The sequence below is a fragment of the Symphodus melops genome (assembly GCF_947650265.1).
Source record: "Symphodus melops genome assembly, chromosome: 22".
NCBI lineage: Eukaryota > Metazoa > Chordata > Actinopteri > Labriformes > Labridae > Symphodus > Symphodus melops.
In genome coordinates this window covers 410,919-428,428 of record NC_136712.1, presented here as the reverse complement: position 1 = coordinate 428,428, position 17,510 = coordinate 410,919, and the positions used below count along the sequence as shown (strand labels likewise).

The following is a 17,510-nucleotide window of genomic DNA, read 5'->3' as shown; positions in this document are numbered from 1 at the left end:
GTCCAACCCTCCCATCCACTGACAGGGCCCAACTTTATTTCAAAATAAAAGCACACAGCAAGTAAAGCTTATGACAGCAGCCATCAAAATAAAGGAATTTAAACATACATGTCCGGGTCTACCAACATGGCGTCAGCTGACAGGACTAACCCTGTCATGTACCTGCAGGCGAAGCAGCCTACTGCTCGGGCCCCGGGCCAGTTGGGGGCCCCCTAATGGCTGACAAACTTTAAAACACAGCATTGCTTCAGAATGTGCACTTTTTGCAGGGACAGTAGGAAACCTCCTGATGGGGCCTCATCGACAGCCCTCACCCTCAATGCCCTGCTCAGGTTTTCCTGCATCATTGCTGTGAGATAGTAATGGACGCTGGTTGGAGGGGCCCCAGTGAAGGCTTACCCCGGGCCCCAACAGACCCTGCCTTCCCTTTTCTGTCTCCAGTGTTGATCTTCCTGGTGACAGAGTGTCTTCTGACGGGACTCCCGTGTTCCTCTCCGAACTCGGCCGTCTTCGTTTCCCTCCAGCTCTTTAACGAAGGCATCAGACGTTCCTGACCCGACGAGCACGCTCTGTTTCTGCCTTCAGCTCTCTGCCTGTGATCATGTTGAGTAACAGGAACAAAAGCTGCGAGCTGCTCTATCATCACGGTTCACTCCGTTTGTTTTGACAGATCCAAAGAGTAAACACGGAGCCGAACAGCCGATTAGCTGCTCATGTAACACAGCTATAGTATCCACGCCTTCTGAAACAAAGCAGATGCAGTTTGAGATTTGGAGCCGCTGCAAACGGCCAGAACACGGACATTTGGTTCTTTTCCTCCGTCTGCAATCACACCTGAGCTCTTCAGGTTTCATTTTCAGCCGTTTTCTTGCACTTCAGAAACACTTCAGATCCACCAATCAAAGGCTCTGAATCCTGTAATTTAACACTTCAAACCTCTCCTGCTCCAACGACTGGTGACCAACACGAACTCCTCGGGTCAACATCCCGATGTAACGAGCAGCTTCAGCACGCCAGGAACGGCCCTCGCTGTCGGTGTAACAAGCAAACACTTGATTCATCACTCGAACAACCCCGAAGCTTCTGTCTGCTTCCTTTTTAATCTTCACCTGTTCTCAGGCTCGGAAATAAGACGCCTGTGTTTCTCAGAACACGGGAAGAGATTGAAAAATATTCCTCCTCTTCTGAATGTGAAGTTTTCAGTGCGGAGAAAAGAAACTCATTAAATCAGAGCTTTTCACTGTTGTTTGATGGATTAACCTTAAAGGCTCTCTGACGACTGTTCAAACATAAATCTGTGACACACACCGGGCCGGTCCACACCGGGCCGGGCTGGGCCATACCGGGCCGGTCCACACCGGGCCGGGCTGGGCCATACCGGGCCGGGCTGGGCCACACCGGGCCGGTCCACACCGGGCCGGGCCACACCGGACTATCCATCCATCCATCCATCCATCGATCTGTTGTGTTTCCTGGGCGTCACCTGTTACCATAGAAACCAATGTGGATCAGACGGGTCCGTACGGAGGGACAGTCAGGCACTATGGTCTGATTCTGATCAGCCTTAGAGACAAACTGGAATGATTCAATGTGATGAACTGATCCCTGATTGGACCTTTGAACACCGAGCTGTGTCACTGCTGCCGTCATGGATCAGGGTTGATCCAAGACATCCTGAAGGTCGGCTCCACATCAGAACCCGATCGGATCATTTTGCTTCAGAACCACGTAAACTGACTTTTTCCTTTTTCAGTCCCTCCTTCCTTTTATTGTTGCCTTCCCTCCTCGCATCCTTTCTTTCTCTCCTACTTCCTTTCATTCAATCTAAATGCCTCCTTCAGGCACAGAGCCTTTCTGCCTGTCCTCCCTTCACACCTCGAGAAGACAAACACTCGAGCTATGAGCAATCATACCATCATGTCTGTGGAAAAAGAGTCGTCCCTGGTTATCTTAGTGGCTGATGATTTGAATGGGTCGTTCAGGTAACACTCAGTGGGAGCAGAAGCAGCCTTTGTGTTGCTCACAGTGCATGTTTGCCTCTTCTCTGCAGAGTGCTCCGTTATGTAACGTCTCCTCGGGTTCGTTTGCAGGTTTCCTCCTCGCCTCGTCTCAATCAGGATGTTCGCTGTGATTTCGGCTCCACATCATTGTCTTGTGGAGAGGTGAAATTCTTGTTCAACTCGAGCAGCGGGAGGCTTCATCCTGAAATAACTCGGGGGGTCAACGTTTTCATCATTTCCCGTTTTTGTCCTGAGCAGAGCCGCTGTCCTCCCACACAGCCTGAACCATACAGAAACTACATTCTTCAACATAACACTCACATGAGACGGGCGAGAGAGACGGTCTTCACATGTTGAACCAGCTTTAGTCATCAATATGAACGTATTCAACAACTGGTCTTTAAACCATGAAGGGTTTTTAAAATGTGCCTACTGCAACTTTAGATTCTGCTCCTGAATGCTCTGGATTTGTTTGGACCAGAGAAGGTAGGCGGGGCTTTGAAGGCCGTTTTGGACGCCCCTGGGTTTGCCAGATATGAGAGCAGTTATCAGGTCAACAGGTGTTGCAGCGATGGAAGCGGGCACTGAAGCTACAGTGTCCACCACATGCAGAGCTGGCTAAACACTGAAGCTACAGTGTCCACCACATGCAGAGCTGGCTAAACACTGAAGCTACAGTGTCCACTACATGCAGAGCTGGCTAAACACTGAAGCTACAGTGTCCACTACATGCAGAGCTGGCTAAACACTGAAGCTACAGTGTCCACCACATGCAGAGCTGGCTAAACACTGAAGCTACAGTGTCCACCACATGCAGAGCTGGCTAAACACTGAAGCTACAGTGTCCACCACATGCAGAGCTGGCTAAACACTGAAGCTACAGTGTCCACTACATGCAGAGCTGGCTAAACACTGAAGCTACAGTGTCCACTACATGCAGAGCTGGCTAAACACTGAAGCTACAGTGTCCACCACATGCAGAGCTGGCTAAACACTGAAGCTACAGTGTCCACCACATCCAGAGCTGGCTAAACACTGAAGCTACAGTGTCCACCACATGCAGAGCTGGCTAAACACTGAAGCTACAGTGTCCACTACATGCAGAGCTGGCTAAACACTGAAGCTACAGTGTCCACCACATGCAGAGCTGGCTAAACACTGAAGCTACAGTGTCCACCACATGCAGAGCTTGCTAAACACTGAAGCTACAGTGTCCACCACATGCTGACCTGTGTGAGAGGAGGGGGGAGACAGCTCTCTGTAATGTTTAGAGTTTAGAATGCAGTACACATTTTAACCACTAGGGGCAGCCCAGATTTGAAAGCTTCTCTCCTGGTCTTGTCGCTCTCTCCCTGAGTCTAATCAGTCGAACACAGCAGGCACTATGTGAGTGTCTGAATGAGAGTGTGAGGTGCTGTTGAACTCTCTGTTCAAGGTGCTAAATGGATATTACAGTTAGGTTTTTATGTGCATCATAAAAACTCCAGGAGCCATTGAGGCTCTCGCTTAAATTAGTTTCTTATAAAAGTCATGTTATTGGATGTGACTTTTCTGAACGTTGGAGAAAAAGACGTAAATCTCAGATATCTCTCCTCAGTCCTTCTGCATAATAAAAAAAGACAGAATGTTCCTTTATAGTGAGACGAGCGTCTGTGTGAGACAATGATCACAGTCTGGCTGCTGAACACACGAGGTGGTCAGGAAGAGAAATCAGCTCCACGCCGTGAATGCAAATCGAGTGTGTCAGCAGCGACAGATGAAGTGAGAGAAGGACGACGAGGACTGAAGGAAGCAGGAAGGTGTTGGATGGTGGATCTGAAACGTCTTTGTGAGAACGAGACGGAGCCATTCAGTCAGATAGCTTTCAAACAGTCCCCCACCCAATCAGTCCTCTGGTGTGGGACGTCAGCGTGGTACCGTCCTCTCTCTGTTCTGTTCAAATCTAAGCTCGCTCGTCTGGAGTCGAGCGCCATGAAGGTGATGTCGAGGACTGAACGCCTCGCCCTAAAGTCAACATGTGAGTCATGTGACCCGTCTCATATCCTCCACTCAGAGTGCGAACTATTCTTTCAAATAAAGGCACGAAACGCCTGAATATAACCCTTCAAAGAACCGAGTCTTTGCAGCTGATGAAGATGTTCGAGTAATTTCATCCGTTTCCAATGGAAGCAAAACAAACACAAGCTAACACGCTTCTTCGTGAAAGCCGATAAGATGAGTCAAGGTTTCTGTAAGTCAGCCAGCGAGGACTCGTTTCATTTGTACTCTTCAGTTACGGAAATGTAAATATCCCTGGAACACAGCGACGGCTGCGCAGAAGAATGACAAGGCAGAAACACAGCGACTGGAGGGAGAAGGAACACGCGGCTGTTTAAACTGTTAATGAGGGAGGGGCTTCAGAAATACGTTTCTGTTGGTATTAATGTAAGGACGAGCTCGGATGGATTTCACTTATTGAGGCATTAAGGTGTTCACTTGTTTAATATTTGGAGCTGGTAAATATCGAGCTCATTTTAATCATTTAACATGTTAAATGTGCTAATTTATGAACAATTCAATGATTGTTTCATAAAGTCTTTGTTTCCTTTATTCAAACACCCTAAACTCTAATCATCACAGAGAGCTGTCTCCCCCCCTCCTCTCACACAGGTCTGCATGTAGTGGACACTGTAGCTTCAGTGTTTAGCCAGCTCTGCATGTAGTGGACACTGTAGCTTCAGTGTTTAGCCAGCTCTGCATGTAGTGGACACTGTAGCTTCAGTGTTTAGCCAGCTCTGCATGTAGAGACACTGTAGCTTCAGTGTTTAGCCAGCTCTGCATGTAGAGACACTGTAGCTTCAGTGTTTAGCCAGCTCTGCATGTGGTGGACACTGTAGCTTCAGTGTTTAGCCAGCTCTGCGTGTGGTGGACACTGTAGCTTCAGTGTTTAGCCAGCTCTGCGTGTGGTGGACACTGTAGCTTCAGTGTTTAGCCAGCTCTGTGTGTGGTGGACACTGTAGCTTCAGTGTTTAGCCAGCTCTGCATGTGGTGGACACTGTAGCTTCAGTGTTTAGCCAGCTCTGCATGTGGTGGACACTGTAGCTTCAGTGTTTAGCCAGCTCTGTGTGTGGTGGACACTGTAGCTTCAGTGTTTAGCCAGCTCTGCATGGGTCTGTAAAGCTTTCTGCGTTCTAACCTCTCTCCATGTTTCATCTCCAACATTGATCCTAGTTTGAGCAGCTTTCTGCTGCTGGAGCTTATTAGAAACATGCAGAGGCTTTTTAGCTCGGGTACAATCACTTCTATCTGAAGCAGTTCCACTGCCCGCTTCCATCGCTGCAACACCTGTTCACCTGATAACTGCTCTCATATCTGGCAAACCCAGGGGCGTCCAAAACGGCCTTCAAAGCCCTGCCTACCTTCTCTGGTCCAATCAGATCCAGAGCATTCAGGAGCAGAATCTAAAGTTAGAAGGAGGACATACTGGCTGCTGCATTGTTGTTTCCTTCATGTCATTTCTGTATTTATCAAAATGTTCAGTTTAACCCAGTTCAGCTCCAGGCAGGTGGACTTACCAAATGACAGCAGTCCCATCAAACTTTTCCAACGTTCTCTGATTCCTGCTGGTCTCTTCTGGTCTGGGCTGGGCTGGTCCACTCCACAGAGCCTGAGTGCCTTGCTAGTCCTGTTCTGGTTTGGCCTGGTTCTGTCTTTGGTTCTGGTGCAGACTCAGGCGCCCAGTTCTCGAGTCTCCGACTGGTTTGACCTCGACACGCAGGATTTCAGCGGTGGATGATTGTATTCCGGTGGGCAGTTACAGCAGGATGAACTCTTTCTGGAGTAAATTAAGTATTTTCCGAATATGTTGTGGTTCCTCTGGTGGAATAAGAAGAATCTGCAGTACATGAAGAACTCTTACACTAAACAGTTTTGTAGTTTCTTGTAGTACAGCTGTAGTTTTTGTGTAGTAATCCTGCAGCAGAGTGAGAGGTCTCAGAGTTTCAGATTGTATTCTGGGTGCTGCCCTGCCCATCCTGTAGAAAGGGAGGAAAAGCAAGAGGAAGATAGGGAGGAGGAGGAGGGTGGGAGGTAAAGGAGTGTAGAGGGAGTCCAGGATATGAAGGAAGGGGAGGAGGGGGAGGAGGGGGAGCAAAAAAACAGCATGTCAGAAGAGGAGTGGAGGCAGTACGGAGATGTCGGAGTGTGTGGTTGGCAGTTTAAATCAGAATTGGGTCAGACACGGTTGCATTTTGTGGAGGCCATTTCAGCTTCAGTCAGTTACACAATCGGAAGCCGTTTTATCGGTTATCATGGCAACAAGGCCAAAAGTAAGAGCCCTAAAAAGTTGTTTCTAACTGCTGCTATGCTGTATTATGTAAAGTTTTAACTATTGATCTGTGTTTCTATTCTCAGATGAGCTGGTGGAATTCAGCTGCAGCAGATGAACGTGCTGTTAGCCACAGTTAGCATTTAGCATTCATGAACCTTGACCAGATCTCTGTTATGTCTGGAAACAGAAACACAAAGTTAAACTCACTCAGGGATAACAACTTGATATTTGGTGAGGTTTTCATGAAACACTAGAGGGGGCGGTGTTAGCCACAGAATGACACCGTACCTGGACGACACACAAAGATCATCCGAACACTACGGCCGTGATTCATGGATTTCTGCGGCGGAGAGGTCAAAAATTGCTCTGTCTCAAGGTCTTACTCACAACACTGCTATGCTATTAGTAGCTAGTTAGCTGTTAGCCATCTGGTAGTCTGTTTGGTAGCTAGCTTGTTACTGTTCAAACTTTTTAGAAGAATTCTAAAAGTAAAAAGTATTGAAAGTATTGTAAATGAAATTGTGATCAACAATTACCTAATGTTGTTGTTAGCGTTCCGAGACTTCAAGCCAAGCGTTGATTAAAGTCGTGTGAGTTGGCTGCTGTCAAGCAGCTGTTAGCTAGCTTAAGTGTAGCAAAGCATCGATCTCTTTGCTGGTTATTTTTGTCGACATGGAGCTTCGAGATATTAGTAAACTGTTAGTAAAGTATAAACCAGTTAACACTGTTAATCTGCTGTTGACCAATAGTAACCTGTTCGCCATACGGCTTACTGGTGCCGCGCTAAAAGCTACCAGCATGCTCGTCAGCTGGTGGGCACGTGCGTTGATAAAAAAATGTTTTTAAAACTAGGATGTTACCATGACAACAAGGACAGCAGGAGGACATGTTGGAACAAGAACAAGATTTAACAAAACAAAAAAAGACATTACAAGGATTAGAAGCACTTCCTGTTTCCTGTCTGTGTTGCCAAGGAAACGGATGTTTGGCAGGAAAGCTGAGAAGGTGGCCGGCACTGATAACACACACACACACACACACACACACACACACACACACACACACACACACACACACACACACACACACACACACACACACACACACACACACACACACACACACACACTCTCTGCCTGGACTCCAATCTTTGACCATAAATACGGGTCTTCAGGATCAGCTAACAATCTTTATACACGTTTATTCTTATGGATCATCATCTCGCTAAGACCGTGAGCACGTGAGCGTTATATGTCATGAGTCATCACGCATGAACGCCTGATTTCATCCATTGAATATTTTATTCCCTTTCAAACATGATAACATCTAGAGCTTTTATTTTGAAGGTGGACAAACTGAAGTGTGGTGCTTTTATTTTGTAGGTGGACAAACTGAAGTGTGCCGCTTTTATTTTGAAGTGTGGTGCTTCATATTGACGAGCTTTTGACTCAGATCTCAACACTCACGCTCGTCAACAAACGGCTCACTTTGAACAGAATAGCGCTTTCCTCCGGAGCTGACAGAGGTCAAAGGTCAACATCTCGATCACAGAAATGTGTTTAAGCACCGTTATCTCCACTTTGTTCAACGAGCTCTGCTGAGTGAGGAGAGAGAGGGTCAATGCTTCCTCGTCGCAGCGAGGACACTCTGAACAGTTTGTAGATTTTGCTCTGATAAATTATATTTTGAATTTAAACAGCTTGTTACAGCTTTAGTCCTTAAACTTCTCCAGCAGGTCTGAGCAACAGGAAGTAGAATTATTACAGCATTTTATTAACATGACAGAATTCTTTTCACACTTTGACTTCATGTTGAAGAAAGTTTTAAATGCTGGACTTTGAACACTAAACGAACATTTCCGGTGAGGTTTTGGTGATTTTCCTTTCTCACTCCTTTCAGCCAGTTCTCGATGCTGCGAAGTTCTCCTTCTGTCACGGAGTGAAGTCGCCGAATGATTGGCGCCCTTCGTGTTTTCGCTCTCACGTCGTGCTCTCTCTGAACGACCTGATCCAGAAACGAGCAGGTGAGCACGGCGCCGGAGTCCAAGCGGCCACATCGCCACCATGCTTTTCACTGTTAGGCGTGAACAGGATGTGTGTGTCCTAGAAATGGAGCTCTGTCGGCCATTACCATGGTAACGGTTGGCGAGAGCTGCTACAGCACACTGCATTATCATCTCTCTCTGTCCGACACACACACTTTGTGTTGTCAAGTTTCTCACAGACTTCAGAGCTCTCGGTCACGTCACCTCAGATATTCACAGCAGTGATCAAATCCAGAGAGATCCTTCCTTCTATACTTCGGAACAGGACGGGTCTTCAAATGGCCGCCGCCGCCGCCACGTCAGTGTTTAATGCTGCCGTAGAACCGGATGTTACGTCACAGAGCGCTGCATGGCGGAGCTGCTACTGAAAGCTGCCGTGCTGTGTGCTCCGCCCTCGTGTCCAAATATGGACGATTATGGCGAAAGTACAAAGTAGACGTCACGGCAATCAATGCTAAACTTTCAGCGAGTTTGCAAATCTGTGTGACATCTCAGCGGCTTCATGTATTTATAAAAAGTCTGAGTAACACAGTCGACCTCCAGAATCGGGCTCCATGTTGACTGTTCCCCCCGAGGCGCCATCTTCACAGCGTTTGTGACATGAAGCAGAGATGTAGGCGGAGCCAGTAAACGATGGACAAGCTTGTCTGAGCTCGAGTCAGTCGCACCGCAAGAGACACCTTTTCATGCTCCAACGATTTTCTCTCCATACGGTCTGAACACGCCGTGCATCATGGGAAATGAAGTCCTGAATGTTTGCACAGAGGCAGTTTGACCTTTGACCAGCAACGACACGGGTTAACTCACTCAAGAACCAAGCCAGCTGTCACGGTGCCCTGGGAAAGGGGGGGGGGGGCTTCAACACGTTGCCATGACAACCAGGTAATGCTAAAGAGTGGGAGCGCTGCAGAAGCAGCAGCAGATCCACTTCCTCTTTGAAGTGTTTGAACAGATCATCTCTTCAGATAGACGGTCTGAGACTACGGCCTACACACTCTCACTGCTGCTGCTTACATAACACACACACACACACACACACACACACACACAGTGATGCTGGAGGAAACTGAAACAGGAAATAAAAAGGCGAGAGAGCAAGAAAAGGAACACTTGAGGAGGAGGGATAGAAGAGTGAAAGAAATGAAAGGAGAGAGCCGGATGAGATTAAGATTTAAAGAAAAAAAGAAGGAAGAGGAAAGATCAGATGAGGACAGGATCAATAAATGATGAGGAGAGGGAGAGAGAGAGAGGGGGGGGGGTTCACAAGAGGAAAGATACCGAGCAGGAGGAAAAGGAAAGGAAGGAAGGAAAGGGAAGCTTCTTAGGGTGGAGGAGAGGAAATGAGGACGAAGTTAAAGTAAAGTCTGAGAAGTCGGAAAAGGAAAAGACGAAGGACAGGGAGGAGGACAGGAGGAAGGAAAGAGAAAAAGATGGGGGAAGGATATTACATAAAACAAACAGGGATTACATGAAGGACAGAAAGAAGAGGAGGAAAAGAGGATAAAGGAAGGAAGGGAAGGAAATGAGGAGAAGAGATGGAAATAGGAGAGAATGGGAATAAGGAGAGGAGGCAAGGAAGTAAATGAAGGATTGCAAAAATGAGAAATGTATACAAGGAGAGTAAAGGAAGGAATTAAACCAGATAGGGGAAAAGTAAAGAAGAAAGGAGAGGAGAAAAGGAAGCAAGGAAATAAGGGATGAGGATAGGAGATGAAGAGGAAAGAGGGAAAAGGAAAAAAGGAGAAGGAAAGGAAAGTAGGATGAGAGAGCAGGTGATGAAGGGAATAAGGGATGAGGGAAGGTGATGATGGGAGAGATGGGGGAAGGAAAGGTGACAGGAGGGAGAGGAAGAGAGGATGCAAAGGATGCAAGGATGCAAAGGAGGATGGAAGGAAAAGGAAATGAAGGAAGGAATCCAGACGGGAGAAGGGAGAAGGAACGATAGGAGAGGAGGCAAGAAAGAAAGAGAGGAGGATGAAATGGGTCACTACAAGGAGGCTAGGAAAGGACAGAAAGCAACAAGTAGAAAAGGAAAGGAGACGAGGGAGAATAAGAAGAAGGAAGGAAGGAAGGAAGGAAGTGGGAAAGGAAGCAAACGAGGGATGAGAAAAAAGAAACGGGAACGCTGGCAACAAAAACATCGAAGGAAAGAATTGAGGAGGAGAGGATGTAAGGAAAGGAAAGAAAGATGACGACAGGTCAAAAAAGGTAAAGTATAAAACTGAGTCACGACTTTTAAAGTTACAGAACGACACACACACACACACACACACACACACACACACACACTCCTGAACATATCTCCAAAACAACACAAGCTTAACAGATGCATTTGATGGAACACACACACAGAGCTGCAGACTCACCCTGAACATCGCCGACTCGTTCTCCATGACGCTAAACTGAAAAAGAAAAAGGAAGGACTGATGGGGAGAGGAGAGGAGGAAAGAGGAGAAGAAGAAGGAGGAAGGAGAGGTGGGGGAGAAAAGACGATGGAGGATGGAAAAAAGAAGAAGAAGAAGAGGAGGAGGAGGAGGAGGTGTATCTGGAGACGAAGAGAGAGAGGAGGAAGAGAGAGAGGGAGAGAGAGAGAAGAGAGAGGGAGAGAGAGAGGGAGAGAGAGAGGGAGAGAGAGGCAGGATGAGTGGAAGGCTGGTCGGTTCAGCCCACACACTGCTAGCATGACACACGCTCTGTAATGTGTGTGTGTGTGAGCGTGCACGTGAGAGTGCGCACGTTGTCTCCCACTCCAATGCGTGGGTTAGAAAACACACCTCTCTCTCTCTCTCTCTCTCTCTCCCTCTCTCTCTCTCTCTCTCTCTCCCTCTCTCTCTCTCCCTCTCTCTCTCTCTCTCTCTCTCCCTCTCCCTCTCTCTCTCCCTCTCCCTCTCTCTCTCTCGCTCCCTTGCTTGCTCGCTGTCAGAGAACGAGAGAGAGGGGTAAGCAGCGTGGGTGTGGAGGAGCGGCCCCGTCGTCATGGCAACGATACAAAAGTACAAAAAAAAGAAAAAGAAAAAGGATCAGCAGCTTCATCGCCGGCCAGCGATGATGAACCCTGATGATTTAAAGGGGGGGGGGGGAAATAAAGCAGATAAATAAACAGGAGGAATTTCATCTTATTGTATTCTGCTCTGAGCAGGGGCTCGACCAATCAGAGCGCACGTGGCAAAGAGTCACATGACCCCTGCTTGAGGAGATGAAGAGTGTTTTTCCTTTCAGTCACTGAGACGCCAGAGAGAAGGGGAGCGGTTCAATCCGTCGTCGGCTCCTTTAAACCGACCAATCGAAGCAGCGACGCTGCATGTGTTCATCATCGAAGGGCGAGCGAAGGGTTAACCATGAAGCTCCAGCTCTCAACGTGCAGAAGAGACGAAGTTTCAGAAGTCTGTTTCATGTCTCAATCAATCAACGGGATGAAACTAACAGTTAGCATCTCTGCTACATTATACTGTCAGTGTGGATAGCTTTGTGCTCATGTTGTAGTACACAGGTCCTCAAAGTGGACAGCCTGGATCAAATCCAACCAGGTGTGCCTGGGGGGGGCGGAGGGGGGGGGGGGGGGGTGATCCAGTGCAGTGACTTTATGGACTGTCTGCTGGCTGCTCGTCGACTTTGCTCCTGATGAAGCTCAATGTCAACGTGATCTTGACGCGAGCTTCACGAATTGTCTACATCACATTTACAAACCATCACGATCTTCTGCACTGCAGCCGCCCGTCACTAGGTGGGGCTGTCGCGCCCATCAGTGGCTGCGGTTGCAGTAGACTCAGAGTCACAAAGTCTGTTGCAAATCTTCAGCAATCCATCCAATGTCACATTTTCTATAGCAGGTCTTTCTACGTGTTGCGTCATAGCAGGCACAATCCTTCTGTTTCTCAAGTCTTCATGAAATGGACCCAGAGGAGCTGGGACTCCAGGCCAGTAGGGGGCCCTCAAGGGCTGGCAAACTCTAAACCACAGCAGTGGCTCAAAGTGTGCAAACTTTGCAGCGACATAGGAGACCTCCCTGAGGGGGCCCCATGTGATCATGAATGTCTGTGAAGGGATCCATCTGGGAGGGAGAACGAGAACGAGAGGACGAGGAGGAAGCAGACACGACAGTGACGAACGCTGGTTGGACGGGCCGCCAGTGACCAGTCTGAAATGGCCACTGAGCGAGCCAACAATGGTTCCCTGTCGAATGCTGATGAGCTCTGATGAGCTCTGATGAGCTCTGATGAGCTCTGATGAGCCTGCTCCTCATCTGTTCCAGAACGCATCAAGGAGTTTGTAGTCCCAATGATCTGATCTGGTCAAGCTTGGCCCTTCAGCTCTTCATCCTGCACGGCGGTGCGTCTGGGCGGTTTGTTGCATTCGTTAAGAACTTCAAGCCTTCACAACACATTGTGTAAATCCAGACTTACAGGTCCATCTGTTCAAGCTGGAGCTTCATTTAGGCTTTCACTGAAAAATCCTCATTTCATTATCCAATCTGCTCGAACATATTCCAACGACAACAGATTAGCAACAGGGCGAGACTCCAAATGTGAAGGATACATTTCTACTTCAGCGTCCACGCTGACACTGAATGGCACCTCAGCGTGTGTTAGCCTCAATGCTGCGAACAGTTCAGCTAACGACGGATCATTGGACTGCAGGAGGAGCACTGAGGGAATGCTACTTTCAAAATCATGCTAGCTTTAGCGACGCACCAAACCTGCCTTTAAATGACAGTTTTGGAATGAAAGTGTTAAAAATGTAAAGAGAGCAGCTGTTAGTGTTGTAACAGATCTGCACAGCTCCTCCTACAGAAGAGTCTGGAAACATCCGGCTAGCAGCAGGACTCGCTGTTATTCATGTAGCGCCAAAGGTTTGGCCCGGGTGTCTTGGCTGTGATTGGTCCTGCATCTGTGTGTGAAACAACAGCAGTCTGAACCCTCCCGTCTGTGGATTCCTTTCTGGATGATTCCGAGCAGACACCGCCCACTGTGACTGAGAGAACATGAAGTAAAATCTGTTTATTTAACAGTGAGAACAGATGGAGTGTAAATGTCATCGATGGAGTCAACAAGCAGACTGCGTGCGCTCCTGTTCGCTCTTAGACCGAAACGCATGAAAACATGATCACAGCACGGAGAGCGACGAGCTGCGACTTCACAGACGAGTTCACCTGGACAAGTCTTCCTTCAAGGAGCCATCAAGAAAACTAAAGGAGGAAAAAAGTGTCTTTCCCCCCCCCCCCGAGCACTCAAATCTTTCAACTTTCCAGAAAGATGCCGTCGATGTCACCGGCGCTCTTTCCCAATGTTTGATATTCCCTGGATCGGATCGTGTCTGGTCCCCTCATCCTTCATCTTTCTGATTGTTGGTTCATTGTTTGGAGTCTCAGCGTCGCTCGCAGCAGAAACACAACCTGCTGGTCAAACGTTCCCATCACTGAACTTTTAGTAGAATTATGTTTTTGACTTCATTTCCTTCTTTAAAAACACGAGAAGACTCAGAGCGCCGAGTTCCCGTTCCACGACTCATCAGAGCTTCTTCTTCTTCACTTCAGGGACGTTTACGCTTCAGCGATATAAAAGTTTCCCATCAAGCTGAATATTTGTTTATTGGGACTTACATTTTTTCAGACATAATTTCAGACAGCCGTTTCCGTAGCAACCACCCACCTGTTGGCAATTAAAACCTGTTTAAGTGAGTCCGAGGTGCGTTCAGGCGTCAGGCTTTTAAACAGAATCCTCATGAACAGGCTCCAGGTGCAGACTAACGGCCCACAGCACGCCGGCTGGATTCCTCTCAAACTTTCCTTCAACTCTGAAACGTTTCTTAGGTGACATGTGGAGCGTGTGGTCACGCTCAGGTCATCTTGGTTTTAAAGGAAAATCTGTCTCGACGGGAGATCGAAGTGAATCAAAGCAGAGTGAAAATCACACAGGAAGCAGCTTTGTAGGAAAAACAACATTTATTCATTTAGAAAAAGGAAAAACTTTCTTTCCACATCAGAGATTCAAACATACAGAGATTCAACATTTCATAGAAACTAATAAAGACTCCTCAGCTGCTGTTTTAATATTCTGGTTTCTATTGTGACTCGGGTGCGTTTGTTTTATGTCTCTTTGCGTCCCTGAAGAAGAAGGTCCATGTACGCTCCGGTCACCAGACTCTCCTTTGAGACTCCGAGCTTCTCCATCAGATCCTCTGCAATCTGAGGAGATCCAAACAAAGCAGGTAAAGCAAACTCTCCAACTCCACCAGAAACCTTCAGAGGTTCATAAACTCCTGCAGAGATGGGTGGAGACTCCACGGGACGCTATAGATTTATTTTATGTTTTAAAGGAGCGCCACGGTGACATCGACAGTGAGAAGTTGAACTGCTGCAAACACTCGTCTCCTCAGAGGGAACAAAAACAGAAGCTGCTGCCATCTTGTGGATGTTTTCAGTACTTACAGAGTAACACGGACACACGGGGAAGAATGAAGGAGAAGTGACGTACCTGCTGACCCTCCTCCACCGTCTGATCGGGACGCATCACCACCTGGACCAACAAACACGTGTTAGTTCATCTTCTTCTCTCCATCCGTGTTGGTTTCTCACACATCTACTCGCACCTGTTTGTGTCTTTTGGGACGTTCTCACTGAAGAGGAGATTTCCAGCTCAGTTACCTGCTCGCTCGCTCGCCCCTCTCTCTCTCTCTCTCCATCTGCTTCACTAGGAAATCTCCAGGCTGCTCTTAAAGACCGTGACGAAGTGATGGGACTGCTGGATGACTACGTTTGTACTTTACGTAGGAGTTTCATTTTGTCTCTCAGAAATACGTTTTTAAAGGTCACATATTACCCAGAATCCTCTCCTCCATGTTCCTCTAACATGTCTGTCGACAAACCCCCCCATGATGAGAAAAGTCCATCCTCCCCGTCTTCTGCCTGCTCAAACAGGCCGTTTGGAGATGTTCCCTTCATGACATCACAAAGGGCAGTAGCCCCTCCCCTTCATGACATCACAAAGGGCAGTAGCCCCTCCCCCAGGTGGGTGACACTCCCACAGCTAGGTGTTTGTTCTGCCCTCTGAGTCTGCCTTCTCACCGTAAACAATAGGACATGGAGCCAGAAAGCAGCGAGTACACCCGAGCCCTTCCAGAGAGGGGCCGTGCGTGTGTGTGTGTGTGTGTGTGTGTGTGTGTGTGTGTGTGTGTGTGTGTGTGTGTGTGTGTGTGTGTGTGTGTGTGTGTGTGTGTGTTACCTCCAGCTCCATGTAGTTCCCCAGTCCCTCCACTGTGTCCAGGTGAACTCTGGTTTGTCCAATCAGGAACAGTGTTCGCTCCTTCTTCACCTCGCCTTTAACACCGAGAGCGTCTGCGAGCACGGCCTGCACGCGCACACACACACACACACACACAGTTACATACCTGAATGTTTCACACACACACACACACACGCACACACACACACACACACACACACACACACACACACACAGACACACACACACACACACACGCACACACACACACACACAGTTACATACCTGAATGTTTCACACACACACACACACACGCACACACACACACACACACACACACACACACACACACAGACACACACACACACACACACAGGTTGGTGTTTTACCCTGAGACTTGGCGGGTCGCTGGTGGGACTGATGGAGTATCGGGACAGTTTGGGTCCATCGGTGTCAGGACGCTCGTAGAAAATCAGCTGACCGGACTGATTCTAACAAACAAACGTTTCATTCAGTGAAGGTTTTACTCACAGTGGCCAACAGGTGGCGCTCACACACACACACACACACACACAGTACCGTCTCACCATGAAGTCTCGTAGCTTCAGGCGACCCTGGCTGCAGTTGAAGAACGTGTCGTGCTGTTTGATGATGGTGCCGTCTGATTGGCTGAGCAGGGCGGCCTTCTCTGCAAACGCCGTCCGGTCGCTCACGCTGGCTTTGATCTCCACGTTGGACGGCATGACTCTTCTGAGCGTTCGCAGGCGGGAGGAGAGAACAGGAAGTCGCACACCAGATATAACACGACCCGTTTTACTTTATAAATAATAACACTTTTACTTTATGAAAACTATTTTTACTCTTCGACCAAACAAAAAAGTATTTATAGATTTTTTAATTGAATTGTTGATCTGAAAAGTTGACATTGAGAGAATCTGACTGTCAGCCTTTTCACAACATTCACATTTTATTTCCGACATTACACACTTTTTAACCGAGACCCTTTGGTGACATTGTTGAAAATTTTATAATTTGAGGCCACAAATTATAAAATCTTCACCAACGCCACCAAAGGGGCGCCAACAAGCACTTTTTTTTTTATTCTTTCAACATTTAGACTTTTTAACTTCTCAACCTTTTTAACAACATTATGACTTTTCTCTTAGTGCCAAATTCAAAACAATCATCCACTCATTTACTTCTCCTGTCTGGCCCTTTTTCTCCTTCATATATACATATATATATACACACACATATATATATACATATATATATACACACACACATATATATTATATATATAATTGATACCTTCAGATGAATGCTAGCAGCACAGTAAACACAGATGGGAGATATAACAGTGTTAGCTCACTCACAGCATGAAAGCTAATATTAGTCACATAGAGAGCTAACAGCAGCGCACCTGGACAGAGAGGGCTCGTGTCACAGGTAAAGGTAGCTGTTTTACCTGTTGTCTCGGCTGTAGTTTTGGCTGCTGGCTGTCTGTGTGACCGCTCTTGATTTTAGCGCGAAACTCTTCCTGTGAGCAGCAGCAGAGCTGATCTGAGAGCAGCTGAAGAACCACAGCGAGGCGCGCGTGACGCGAATACACTGACCGCAGAGCAGCGCCGAGTGGCGGGAAAGCAACATTAAAGCAGACTCGCGGCATGGAGGTCCACATACACTGAGGAGGAAAATCACTCTGCGCCTGCGCAGTGTATCCTGAAAAATCAGGAAATACAGACGTCTCACTCCGCATCACTTCTTTAGTAACAGAATAAAACCAGACATTATGACCGACTTTAAAGTAAATATTCCGCCTCAAATCTGTCCTTACGTCACCACACGTTATACAATATTAAATCATATCAAATTAAAGTTAAACTGAAATTAAAAACAGAAACTTCACAGGAGGGAGTGCAAAGACGCCCACTGTT

General features: G+C 47.5%; 1 protein-coding gene across 1 annotated transcript; it reads right to left on the bottom strand.

The window, feature by feature from the left end:
• Positions 1-14,275: 14,275 nt before the first annotated feature.
• Positions 14,276-17,288, bottom strand: LOC306818158 (uncharacterized protein). The gene is made up of 6 exons (XM_079335532.1): positions 17,042-17,288; positions 16,161-16,323; positions 15,963-16,064; positions 15,574-15,699; positions 14,827-14,868; positions 14,276-14,537 (listed from the first exon to the last, which is right to left on the bottom strand). The coding sequence occupies exons 1-6, from the start codon at positions 17,221-17,223 to the stop codon at positions 14,439-14,441; spliced, it is 714 nt and encodes a 237-aa protein (XP_079191658.1). The 5' UTR covers positions 17,224-17,288; the 3' UTR covers positions 14,276-14,438.
• Between the last annotated feature and the right edge of the window lie 222 nt (positions 17,289-17,510).

Coding starts and splice junctions, on each gene's coding strand:
- LOC306818158 (XM_079335532.1), bottom strand. CDS start 17,223: ATGTTGCTTTCCCGCCACTCGGCGCTGCTCTGCGGTCAGTGTATTCGC. Junction 16,324..17,041: donor AACTACAGCCGAGACAACAG/GTAAAACAGCTA, acceptor GCGAACGCTCAG/AAGAGTCATGCCGTCCAACG. Junction 14,869..15,573: donor GGAACTACATGGAGCTGGAG/GTAACACACACA, acceptor TTGTTGGTCCAG/GTGGTGATGCGTCCCGATCA.